The sequence below is a fragment of the Pan troglodytes genome, chromosome 10, assembly GCF_028858775.2.
Source record: "Pan troglodytes isolate AG18354 chromosome 10, NHGRI_mPanTro3-v2.0_pri, whole genome shotgun sequence".
In the NCBI taxonomy this organism is placed as follows: domain Eukaryota; kingdom Metazoa; phylum Chordata; class Mammalia; order Primates; family Hominidae; genus Pan; species Pan troglodytes.
In genome coordinates, this window is record NC_072408.2 from 39,900,250 (window position 1) to 39,911,578 (window position 11,329).

Consider the following 11,329-nt stretch of genomic DNA (forward strand, 5'->3'; position numbering starts at 1 on the left):
GATGGGGTTTCACCATGTTGGCCAGGCTGGTCTTGATCTCCTGACCTCAGGTGATCTGCCTGCGTCGGCCTCCCAAAGTGCTGGAATTACAGGTATAAGCCACCGCACTTGGCTGTTTTTTTCTTTTTTTAATAGACTTAATTTTTTAGAACAGTTTTAGGTTCACAGCAAAATTGAGAAAGGTATAGACATTTCCCACACATATAGCCTCCCCCTTTATAAACATCACTCCACCCTGCCAGAGTGGTACATTTGTTAACAATAGAACCTACGTTGATATACCATTATCACCCCAAATCCATAGTTTAGTTTACACTAGGGTTCACTCTTGGCATTGGCATTGTACATTCTTTGCCTTTGGATAAATGCGTAAGCAAGGAGAGAGAGATGAACAGGCAAACACAGAGGATTTTTAGGGCACTAAAACTACTCTATTTTAATGGTAGATATACATCATTACACATTTGACCTGTGTTCAGTTCTGTTCACTTGTAGTATCTCTAGTTTAGCAATTCCTGACATGTAGTAAGATAAACTAATTACCCATCTGACCTTAGTCTGGCCCTGAAAACTAGTGTACCATTCTTCCTGGCTTCTTGAATTCAAGATAAACACTTGCAGTGCTGTTTTTGCAGTAGACATTGTGTCCTAGCCCCAAACAAATCTTAGCAGTGAGGACTGTTTCTACTTAGAAAATTACACCACCCAACTCCAGCAGATAACTTACTATATCATCAAAGATTCTAAGATTTGTGTCTTCTGCAAGTCAAGACATTCCTCGTTTTGGGAAGGTAGAGCATGGCACTGTGGAGGAACAGTTCCAATACCACTTCAACTGACATTCTCCCCACCTCCATCAAATAAGAGCAGCATACAAAGCACATCATTATGAGCAAATCCAAATTTATTTTAATGTCATGTCATTTTCAATGTGTTTAAAAACCTCATAAGTTAGTGGGAGCCCTAGTTTCCTGGGACAGCATGCCAGAGGTACTGAAATTTGTCACCTTTCTCTACAAACCCCCAGCAATCCAATCCAAGTCCATAGCTTCAGAAAGCCAGGAGTTGTGTCTTCAGTCAGTCTACTCCTCTGGTTCTTGGTTTTTCTTTCATGGGAGGGAGATCACAATATTTCAAACAGGGAACAAAACCAGTTGAGCTTCCAGCTCAGGTCTGTGTAAGATGGAGCGAGGAAAGACCCCACTGACTCCAGAGAAAAAGGGTAAGGTTGAGATGGATTATTTCTTTACAGCTTTGTGAAAATGGAAGAAAAAAGATTTACAAATGAGGATCCATTTCATAGATGAGAATCTCTTCATAAATGAAGGCTCCAGCTCCTAAAATGGGAGGGGCCTGACTGGACAGCCTGAATCAGATGAGGAATCGGCCACACTGAATAAAAACAATCTGAAAAATAATCCTCTTAATTTTGAAGCCAGATAAAATATTTGGGGAGAATGGAAAAAAGAGGAAAAAGCCCCAAACAGATGGAAAAATGCTGACATCAGAGTGGTATAAAAAAATTCAGCTGAGTTTTCAGTGGTGGTGGCTAATTTAGCCCTGTTCTGTAGTAGGGCACAAACCTTGACCAAGCAGAGAGTAGTAGAAAAGGCTAGAAAGAGGGGCTTGAAGACGATGAATTTTGACTCCTGATTTTATTATTCAATTTCTTTTTTTCATTTAAAGTAGTCTTCCGTGGTTGGGAAGCCTCACCTCCCAAGACCAGAGTCAGTTGGAGCTGGTTGTTGTTGGAAGGGAGTGGGTTGGGGAACTGGGGTGGGGGCAGGGAGATCCCCCCGCTCTGCTGGCGGTCCTAGGTGGAGAAGAACTGCACTTCACAGAGTCTGGGGTTTGGTGGGAAGGGGATGAGGCAGGAGCAGCAAGCTGGGGAGATGGGACCCACCTCAGTCCCCAGCTTCATTTTCTTCTAATGTTTCCCCACTGGTGGCATTCTCTGCAGTCTTGGAGGCCTATATGCAAGAAAAGGAGAGGGAGAAGACCTGTCAGTTTCTAACTACTTGGGGATGTCTGGGACCAGAGATAAAAGTATTTTTTTTTCTGAGACAGTCTCACTCTGTTTTCCAGGCTGGAGTGCAGTGGTACCACTTCCCTGGGCTCAGGTGATCCTCTCACCTCAGCCTCCCAGGTAGCTGGGACTATAGGCACATGCCACCATGTACAACTTTTTTGTATTTTTTGTAGAGATGAGGTTTCACCATGTTGCCCGGGCTGATCTTGAACTCCTGGGCTCAAGTGATGCTCCTGCCTAGGCCTCCCAAACTGTTGGGATTATATGTGTGAACCACCACACCCAGCCATAAAGTTATCTCAATCCTCTGGGTCACAGCTGAAATAAAGACATACAGGTCTCTGACTTACAATGGTCAACTTGTGATTTTTCAACTTCACAATGGTGTGAAAGCAATATGGATATTTCGATACATGATAATTTGTTCAATAAATGTTTTGAGCACATTCAAGGTAGGCCAGGCTAAGCTATGAGGTTCATGGTAGGTTAAGGTACATCAAATCCATTTTGAGCCAGGCATGGTGGTGGCTACTCAGCAGGTCAAGGCAGGACAATCAGTTGAACCCAGGAGGAATTTGAGGATACAGTGAGCTATGATCATGCCACTACACGTCAGCCTGGGTGACACAGTGAGATCATCTCTTTTTCTGAGACAGAGTTTCGCTCTTGTTGCGCAGGCCGGAGCGCAATGGTGCGATCTCGGCCCACTGCAACCTCTGCCTCCCAGATTCAAACAATTCTCCTGCCTTAGCCTCCCGAGTAGCTGGGATTATAAGCGTGTGCCACCACACCCAGCTAATTTTGTATTTTTAGTAGAGACGGGGTTTCTCTCTGTGTTGGTCAGGCTGATCTCAAACTCCCGACCTCAGGTGATCCATCCGCCTTGGCCTCCCAAAGTGCTGGGATTATAGGCATGAGCCACTGTGCCTGGCCAAAGCAAGGCTGGGCATGGCAGCTCATGCCTGTAATCCCAACAGTTTGGGAGGCTGAGGTGGAAGGACTGTTCAAGGCCAGGAGTTTGAGACTCTGTCTCTTAAAAAAAAAAATATATATATATATATATATTTTAAAATCCATTTTGACTTACAGTATTTTCAATTTATGATGGGTTTACTGGGACAAAGGTCTATCATATAAGTTGAGGAGCATCTGTATAAAAATCCGTATTTCACTACAACTTAACACAGTGGGAGAAAGAGGGATCAGGTTCACCCTGCCAGAGAGGAATGATCGTAATAACACACCTTCTTTTTTTTCTTTTTCTGGGTTTTTCGACTTGCAGAACTCTGGAGGAGGGCCTGGAAAACAGGAAGAAGGAAAAAAATTTTTGAGAAATGTGGAGGAAATTAAAAATAAAGGGTTACTTTCAGTACTGCAGCTCTTTTCAGGACTTTGCTGGCATTTAGCCCTCACTCCCAAGCAGGATACCATGTACATACTCACCACCTTCTATTCCATACTAACCTTTAGCTCTGCATCCTGGACCTCCATCTCAGACTTGTAGAGGTCAGGCTCGAAGGGACCACTGGTTATCCGCATGGGGCCATTGGGCATGAGCAGAACTGTAAATTTAAACTGGGCAACAAATTCACCTATGGCAAAAATGAAGATGTGTTTTGATAAAAAGTTCCTTTGTCATACTTAGCTCTTCTGAACTTACAGGAAGGATATCTTATAATCAGGGAATCCAAAGTGAAGCTCTTTTTGGAACTCACCCTCCTTCTCATAGAGAACATTAAATGGTTGCAGCAGTTCATGTTTGGCGCACTCCACCACACCCATCCGAGCCTTCTTCTCATCTTCAAATGCTCTGGCAGGGAAGATGATATTCAGAGGTATCTTTAACTCCCCATCAAGTCTTACCATTTTGCTCATATTTTAAAATAGCTCCTACCCTCAGGCAGAAATCATGCTTAGGATTGCTCTTTTACATTACCTTCAATGAGAAGGAGATGGGGAGAGAGAGGGAGGGAGTGAGCACGTGCACGCTACAAGTCTAGGCAGGAAGGGAGAGGAAAAAGTGTTCCTGGGTGTATGGTCTGTGAGTCAGACTGGTTCCAAGTACTATCACTGCTAAGTGTAGTACCTTAAAGTAAACGGCATGGCATCAAAACGCCTTTCCACCTCACTGAAGAAGGCACGTGAAGTTTTCATTTTCAGTCCATACTGTTTAGAGGGGTCTCGTTTGTAAATAGTGGTTCTCTGTCCTGCATCCTTGGCCTGAAAGAGTAATTTAAGTAACATTTGGTCTGGTGAACACTCTCAGTCACCCCTCTTTGCCAACTCTGGTACTCTCCTCACCTTGCCCTCTCCTGAGCTGACGAGAACATCCACAGCATATACTTCATGTACCTCAAATTCAGCTTTTTCATGGTCCTTCCTAAAAGGAATAGAGAGAAAGGAATTTTTTTTTTTTTTTGACACAGAGTCTCATTCTGTCACCCAGGCTGGAGTGCAGTGGCACAATCTCAGCTCACTGCAACCTCCACCTCCCGGGTTCAAGCAACTCTCCTGCCTCAGCCTCCCAAGTAGCTGGGACTATAGGCACAAACCACCAGGCCTGGCTCATTTTTGTAGTTTTTAGTAGAGACAGGGTTTCGCCATGTTGGTCAGGCTGGTTCTGAACTCGTGACCTCAGGTGATCCACCCGCCTCAGCCTCCCAAAGTGCTGGGATTACAGGCGTGAGCCACCGCGCCCGGCCTAGAGAAAGGGAATATTAAGAGCAACAGGTCACTCCTGAAAACATGGAGTAGAGGGCAGACAAGATTCAGTTGGGAGTATAGAAAAAAACCTGATGACTAGTCTTGTGTGGTAGAAGGTAATAAGTAGGGTTGGCACCTACTTCTGCTGGTCTGTGGGATTCTGGATAATGGTTTTTTCTCCATCGATGACATGCTGCTTCAACTGGTGTGACAGCATACCTGTAGACAGTACACAACCCATGGAACAAGCTATCCAGTATCCCAAAAGGTTTCCAAATCCACCCACTTCAGTAGTTTGAAGTGGTAGGCAGTGAGAAAACTACCTGGTTATGGAAACACAGGGCTCTGAGATTTCTGGCTTAGACTGGGTTATAGCCAGGATAGATCTTCAAGGGAGCAAAAGCCTCAAATCTGTGAAGCCACTCATTCTTTTTTTTTTTTTTTTTTTGAGATGGAGGAGATGGAGTTTCGCTCTTATTGCCCAGACTGGAGTGCGGTGGCGCAATCTTGGCTCACTGCAACCTCCTCCTCCCGGGTTCAAGCGATTATCTCGCCTTAGCCTCCCAAGTAGCTGGGATTACAGGCACCCACCACCACGCCCAGCTAATTTTTATATTTTTAGTAGAGATGGGGTTTCACCATGTTGGCCAGGCTAGTCTCAAACTCCTGACCTCAGGTGATCCGCCCACCTCAGCCTCCCAAAGTTCTGGGATTACAGGCGTGAGCCACCGCACCTGGCAAAGCCACTCATTCTTAGACCCTCAACCCTGTTATCTGTTCTCACCTTCTATTGGCGTGCAGTTAAATGAGTGGGCAACTTTGTTCCAGGCTTCTGTCACTTGTGTGTTCTAGAAGTACAACATCAAATGAAAGGTGAGATATCAGGAGCTAATAAGTTCTCTACAATGAGAATAAGAAGCATAAAAGAACTGAGCGTTCTTTTTTTTTTTTTTTTTGAGATGGAGTCTGGCTTTGTCACCAGGCTGGAGTGCAGTGGCGTGATCTTGGCTCACTGCAATCTCTGCCTCCCGGGTTCAAGCTATTCTCCTGCCTCAGCCTCCTGAGTAGCTGGGATTACAGGCACGCAACACCACGCCCAGCTAATTTTTGTATTTTTAGAAGAGATGGGGTTTCACCATGTTGGCCAGGATGGTCTCGATCTCCTGACCTCGTGATCTGCCCACCTCAGCCTCCCAAAGTGCTGGGATTACAGGCATGAGCCATTGCACCTGGCAGAACTGAGCGTTCTAATATCCTCCATCAAGTCCCAATGATTGTCATTCACTGGTCTTTCATTTCATAGCTTGATTATCCCTACAATCTAAAAATACTTTATACAGATGCTCCCCAACTTGCAATGGGGTTACATCTCCAAAAAACTCATAAGTTGAAAATATCACTAAGTCAAAAATGCATTTAATACACCTAACCTACCTAACATCACAGCCTAGCCTATGTTAAATGTGCTCAGAGCACTTAAAAAACATTATCCTACAGTTGGGCAGAATTATCTAACACATGCCTATTTTATATTAGTGTTGAATATCTCATGTAATTTACTAAATACTATATGGAAAATGAAAAACAGAATGGTTGTATGGGTACTCAAAGTATAGCTTCTACTGAATGTAGCATCAAGCTGAGGACCAGCTGTATCTGCATATCATTTTACCCAGTGCTTTCACAAAGATGGTCTAATTCAATAAATTTTGCATGTGAACAGGGCAGATGTATATCCCAATCTAGAAGACAAGGAAACTGAGTCTCAGGTTAAATGATTTGCCCCAGGTTAAATGAGTGTTAAGTGAAAGAACTTGATCATAAACCTGGGTTTTCTTTTTTCTTTTTGTAGAGACGGGTCTCGCTATGTTTCCCAAGCTGGTCTCAAACGCCTGGGTTCAAGCAATCCTCCCACCTTGGCCTCCCAAAGTGCTGGGATTACAGGCATGTGCCACCACATGCCTATAATATTAAGTCCAGTGTTTATCCTTTTTTACCTGGCATTCTAATCTGTTTTGTGGGGACAGCAAATGCTTATTTTTCCTTTTTCTTTTGTGAGACAGGGTTTCATTGTTGCCCAGGCTGGAGTGCAGTGGCATGATCATAGCTCAGCACAGCCTCAATCTCCCAGGCTCAGGTGATTCTCCCACCTCAGCCTCCCTGGAAGCTGGGAATACAGGCACATGTTACCATGCCCAGCTAATTTTTGTATTTTTTGTAGAAATGGGGTTTCACCATGTTTCCCAGGCTGGTCTTGAACTCCCAGCCTCAAGCTATCCTCCTACCTTGGCCCCCCAAAGTGATGGGATTACAGATGTGAGTCACTGTGCCCAGCTAAATATAGCTAATTTTAAAAAGCTGTTTTATAAGGGGTCTGTAGGGGAGGTTGGTAGTTTCATATAGAGTAGCTATAGGTGCCTAATGCATCTTTGGTTCAAACGAGCTTTGGAATTGGATAAAATAGCTTACCTGATTTCCAGGTTTGACCAGGCGTAGGGCAGCTTCAGCACAAAGGTGAGCTGCCTTAATAACATCTGCTTTCCTCCCTGTTACTTGGGTCCCCTGTAGATAAGGGCATGCAATCAGTATCTTCCTGGAAAGTCTGTTAACTCAGCTGGCTATCTGGTTAATATCTGTGAGCCCATATGCGAAGACCAGCCAATGAACAGGAGGGTAAAAACAACAACAACAACAAAAACCTTTCTCCTTTTGCTTCTCTAGAGACTCTCTCAACTTACGTGGTGATTGGGGGTGGGGATAAGAAGCAAATGGCAGTGCATTCCCTCCACCCCCAAGGCTGAACAGAGATCAAAAGCAGGCCACCTACCTGAGCTACATCAACCACAAAAGTATGAGCTACATTAGCGATGAAGCCATCCACATGGACCCCAAGGTCACTGAAAGGCAAGATCAGAGTACTGCATTAGGAACTGGCATTTTGTAAATGCTTTAAAAAAAGAAAAATGCTTTAAAACGGTTTAACCTTACATTTTTACCAAGTCACCTTCCTTGAGAATATAATCCTGGTCGCTCTTCAAAGGGGAGAAGTGACATACACAGTTATTTACCGAAATGCTGGTGGGAAAAGCAATACCTGTAAAGAAAGAATAATCAGCCTACTGCCTTGCTGTCTCCCGGGAGCCCTAGTGCCCTTCAGAAATGTAGAAGGATTTTTTCAGGGTCTTGCTTAAGTTTCATCAGTTTGGATTAGGTAGGAAACTGCTTGTATCCCACTTGCCATTCCAAATTTCCAAATACCTCAGCCAGAGCTAGGGTGGGGACTGCATCATTAACAGTGAAAAAAATAAAAACATATAGGACCAAATAAGGGTCAAACGGGAAATTAGTGAGGGATTTTTTTTTTTTTTTTTTTTACCTTTCTTCATTTCCTTTTCTTTCTTGAAGATTTTCCCTGTTTCTTCCATAATCATGGCATCACCTTTCTCACACAGGCTCAGTACCGACACACCTGAGCTAGATGCTTCCACCAAGGACCGAAGTACCCCTGAGGACAGAATCCCATCATGTCAGCCTTGTATGTATTCATTGTCTAGTTACCACCCAAGGAATACCTGGAAGTTGAATTTAAGAGTTTCTATAATACTCCCTGGTGCCATTGCCCTGAGGCTGAAAGGTCAACATTCCCTTCTCTTCCTTACATTATGTGACAACTGGGTATATACAATCCATCTCCCTAGGCAAGGCCTCAGACTTTCCAAAGATGCTACCTTTGGTGTGACAGGACAGAGTTAAGAACTTCAGAGGGTTCTTGCCATGGTATCCCCACATACATGCAAAGACTAGATGAAATTTATAGGCATCAGGGACAAGAAGGTAGACAGAATTGCTGACTCGAAGCCGATGCACTGTTAAATGTTACCGCATTCCTTTCTCAGACACTCTAATTAGGTGTTAGGAATCTCAATCTATATAGACTTATTTCCTCATAAACAAGTGCATAAGCCAAGGAAACTTAATCTAAGGTCCCTGGGTTTGATTTCGGGGGATCATGGCTTATCTAAAAGAAATATGAGGCCAAAGTTATAAACTGTAAGAGATTTTCTGATTCAAACCACTAGTATCTCAAATACTAAAAGGCACCAAAAACCAGGGTACGATACTAAATGTCCACTGTGATATAAAGCACAGGTTTGACTTTTGGTATCTCAGTTTTGGTGATTCTTTGAAAGCCGGTAAAACTCAGATTTTCACCCACAGGACGGGAGGCATCCTAAATACCTGTTTCCCACCATCTTTGCTGTTAAAACCATTTAAAAGCACAATGACAAGCAGTTTGTATCTCCCTAACTGGAATAAAATGGAAAGGCTAACTGGAAAGAGAGAAAAGAGAAAGTGGCATCTGCCTAGAGTGACAGGCAACTGCTGAGATCGTCAGAGCACACCTGGAGTAAGGATGACTTGTGAAAATCCTAAAATCAGTCCTCCCTTTTCCAGTAATGTTCACAAGCTTGCCTAGTTGGGATAAGACGGAGACCCCAAAACATTTGAGTTGTCAAGTCACTGAGAACAACAAATGTGAATGCTAACTAAGACTATCTGCACAGATTGGAAAGGTGGTAGTAATGAGTAACTTCAAGAAAAGCCATATATATCTCCAAGACTTGCATTAGAAGCTCCAGGAGTGCTCTCCAACGGTCTCCTTAGCTGGCCCAAGGTAGAAGGGGGCCCCCACCAGGGTAAGAGCTGAAGTAAAGAAGGAAAGGCTCCAGCAAAGCACGTGGTGGGGAAGCTGGTGGTGGGGAAGCTGGTGTCAGGGACACTAGTGGAGGAAGAAGGGGGCCAGCCATCCGCAAGGGGACCCAGCAACACGTGCCGGCTTGGCTCCTGACGCCCCGGAGACGCTACAAAAACAGAGGGGCGCTTCTGTCGCCAATAGCTGGGCGCTTCCTTTTCGAAGTGGCCTCGCCGCTGCCAGAATCGGAGGAAGCAGAAATTGGGAATGAAAGATAGGAACAAGAGAAAACACGTCTTGCCTCCTAACAAACGGCCTCGGGTCGGAGCCTGCCAGGGTCCCCTCTCTGCGCTCATCCTGGTTGCCGACCCGCACCTCCATAGACTTCAGCCTGGGCCTGCCCGCTCAGGTCCCAGGCGCGACACCGGGTCTTCCCAACACGCCGTGCCCAGCGGACCGGTGCGGGCCCCTCAGTAGCTCAGTCCGCATGACCCCTCCGCTCCAGCCCCTTCCGGGCCAGCCTGTTACCTTTCCCTATCAGCCTTGATTCCCCGACCCCCGAGGCCGCACTCACTGTTGGCGATGTCGCCCCCCATCTTATACTTGGTCACGACCAGGTCCTCAGCGATAGTTTGCTCCTGCTGCTCGTCCTCGCCCGACATCTTCCTACTACCACCACTGCAGCCTCGTTTCCCCTGAGCCGCCGCCGCCTCTGTCTCCCTTCCCAGCCACAGGTTGTGGTCAGAGTCCCCTCGATCCTCGAGGAGAGGGCGAGCGAAAGCGCGAGCAAGCAAGGGAGCGGGCAGGCAGGCGAGAGCGAGAAGCTGCGAGCGCGCGGGCTGAGGCGCAGGGCACGCTGGGACAACTAGTCCTCTCCACCGCCGGACTCTAGCCGCTCTCGAGGGCCTTCGAACTACAATTCCCAGCCTGCCTCTCGCGCTCCTAAGCCAGGCCCTGGGGCCTTGCCCTCCAAGGGCCTCGCACGCCGGAATCGCCGGGCACGCTGGGAAGGGTCAAGCTCCGGCGGGAAGGCGGAGCCGTTGGGGAGCTTGAGGGGAAGCGTGGTCTCTCCCGGAAAAACCACTTCCACCGAGAACGCTGAGCGAGAGCCAGTAACAGAGAGGGGCGGGCTGAGGGGAGAGGGGCGGGCTGAGGGGAGAGGGGCGGAGCTACGGCGGGGAAATGGGTTTAAAGTCGAGCGGGCAGGGGTGGAGTAGAGTGGAGCCGCAGCGGGTGGGCAGTGTCTACACCTAGGTCGGGGAGGCTGGGTGCGCCCTTCTTCGGATCCCTGGGTCGGCTGGCGAAACCCGCCCAGCCGGTCCAGTCGTCCTCCGAAGCTGGGAGAACAGGGAGGGGCAGACAGGTGGAAGAAGACCAAGGGTGCTGGGAACAGGGGCTAACTGGGCAGCCAGACACCGGAGGGATCATCCATTTAAAGGCCTCGCAATCTAGAGGCCGGACTCCTAATGAAGTAACATGACCTTATTGTTCCAATAACAGGCACCTGGATGGAGCACCTAAGGGAAGTGTTCAGAAAGACATGTTTGTTGAGAGTTCTTACCGTGAAAAAATAAAAAGATTTGATGACTTTTCTAAGATAATGAATTCAGAAGCATCTGGAGGTTTCAGTGTTTGGCCTCTGAAGGAGACCAGACACGTATAGGGCTTTTTATAAGTCCTCAAGCACGTAGGTTCTTTTTGTTATTCCCAATTGGTTGCCTTGTAGATTCCTACTAAAACCCTTAATGAAAAGGACTATGCGCTATGGTTGTTCTAAAGAAATAGAAGTAATAGTAGGACTAGAGAAAGCTGCATGGGACAGAGTAGCACTGTCAGAAGACAGAAAGGTGAGTATCCACTGCTGAGGAGCAGATCTCTTATCATACGAAATGTCTTCATTTGAC

The 11,329-nt window shown here is 46.3% G+C and overlaps 1 protein-coding gene across 1 annotated transcript; it reads right to left on the reverse strand.

Moving 5' to 3' along the window:
* Positions 1–1,640: 1,640 nt before the first annotated feature.
* Positions 1,641–10,182, reverse strand: PA2G4 (proliferation-associated 2G4). The gene is made up of 13 exons (NM_001246483.1): positions 10,000–10,182; positions 8,109–8,237; positions 7,721–7,826; positions 7,560–7,629; positions 7,202–7,294; positions 5,517–5,580; positions 4,873–4,951; positions 4,331–4,409; positions 4,116–4,249; positions 3,745–3,839; positions 3,494–3,621; positions 3,274–3,327; positions 1,641–1,970 (listed from the first exon to the last, which is right to left on the reverse strand). Exons 1-13 carry the CDS (start codon positions 10,085–10,087, stop codon positions 1,905–1,907), a joined length of 1,185 nt encoding a protein of 394 aa, NP_001233412.1. The 5' UTR covers positions 10,088–10,182; the 3' UTR covers positions 1,641–1,904.
* Between the last annotated feature and the right edge of the window lie 1,147 nt (positions 10,183–11,329).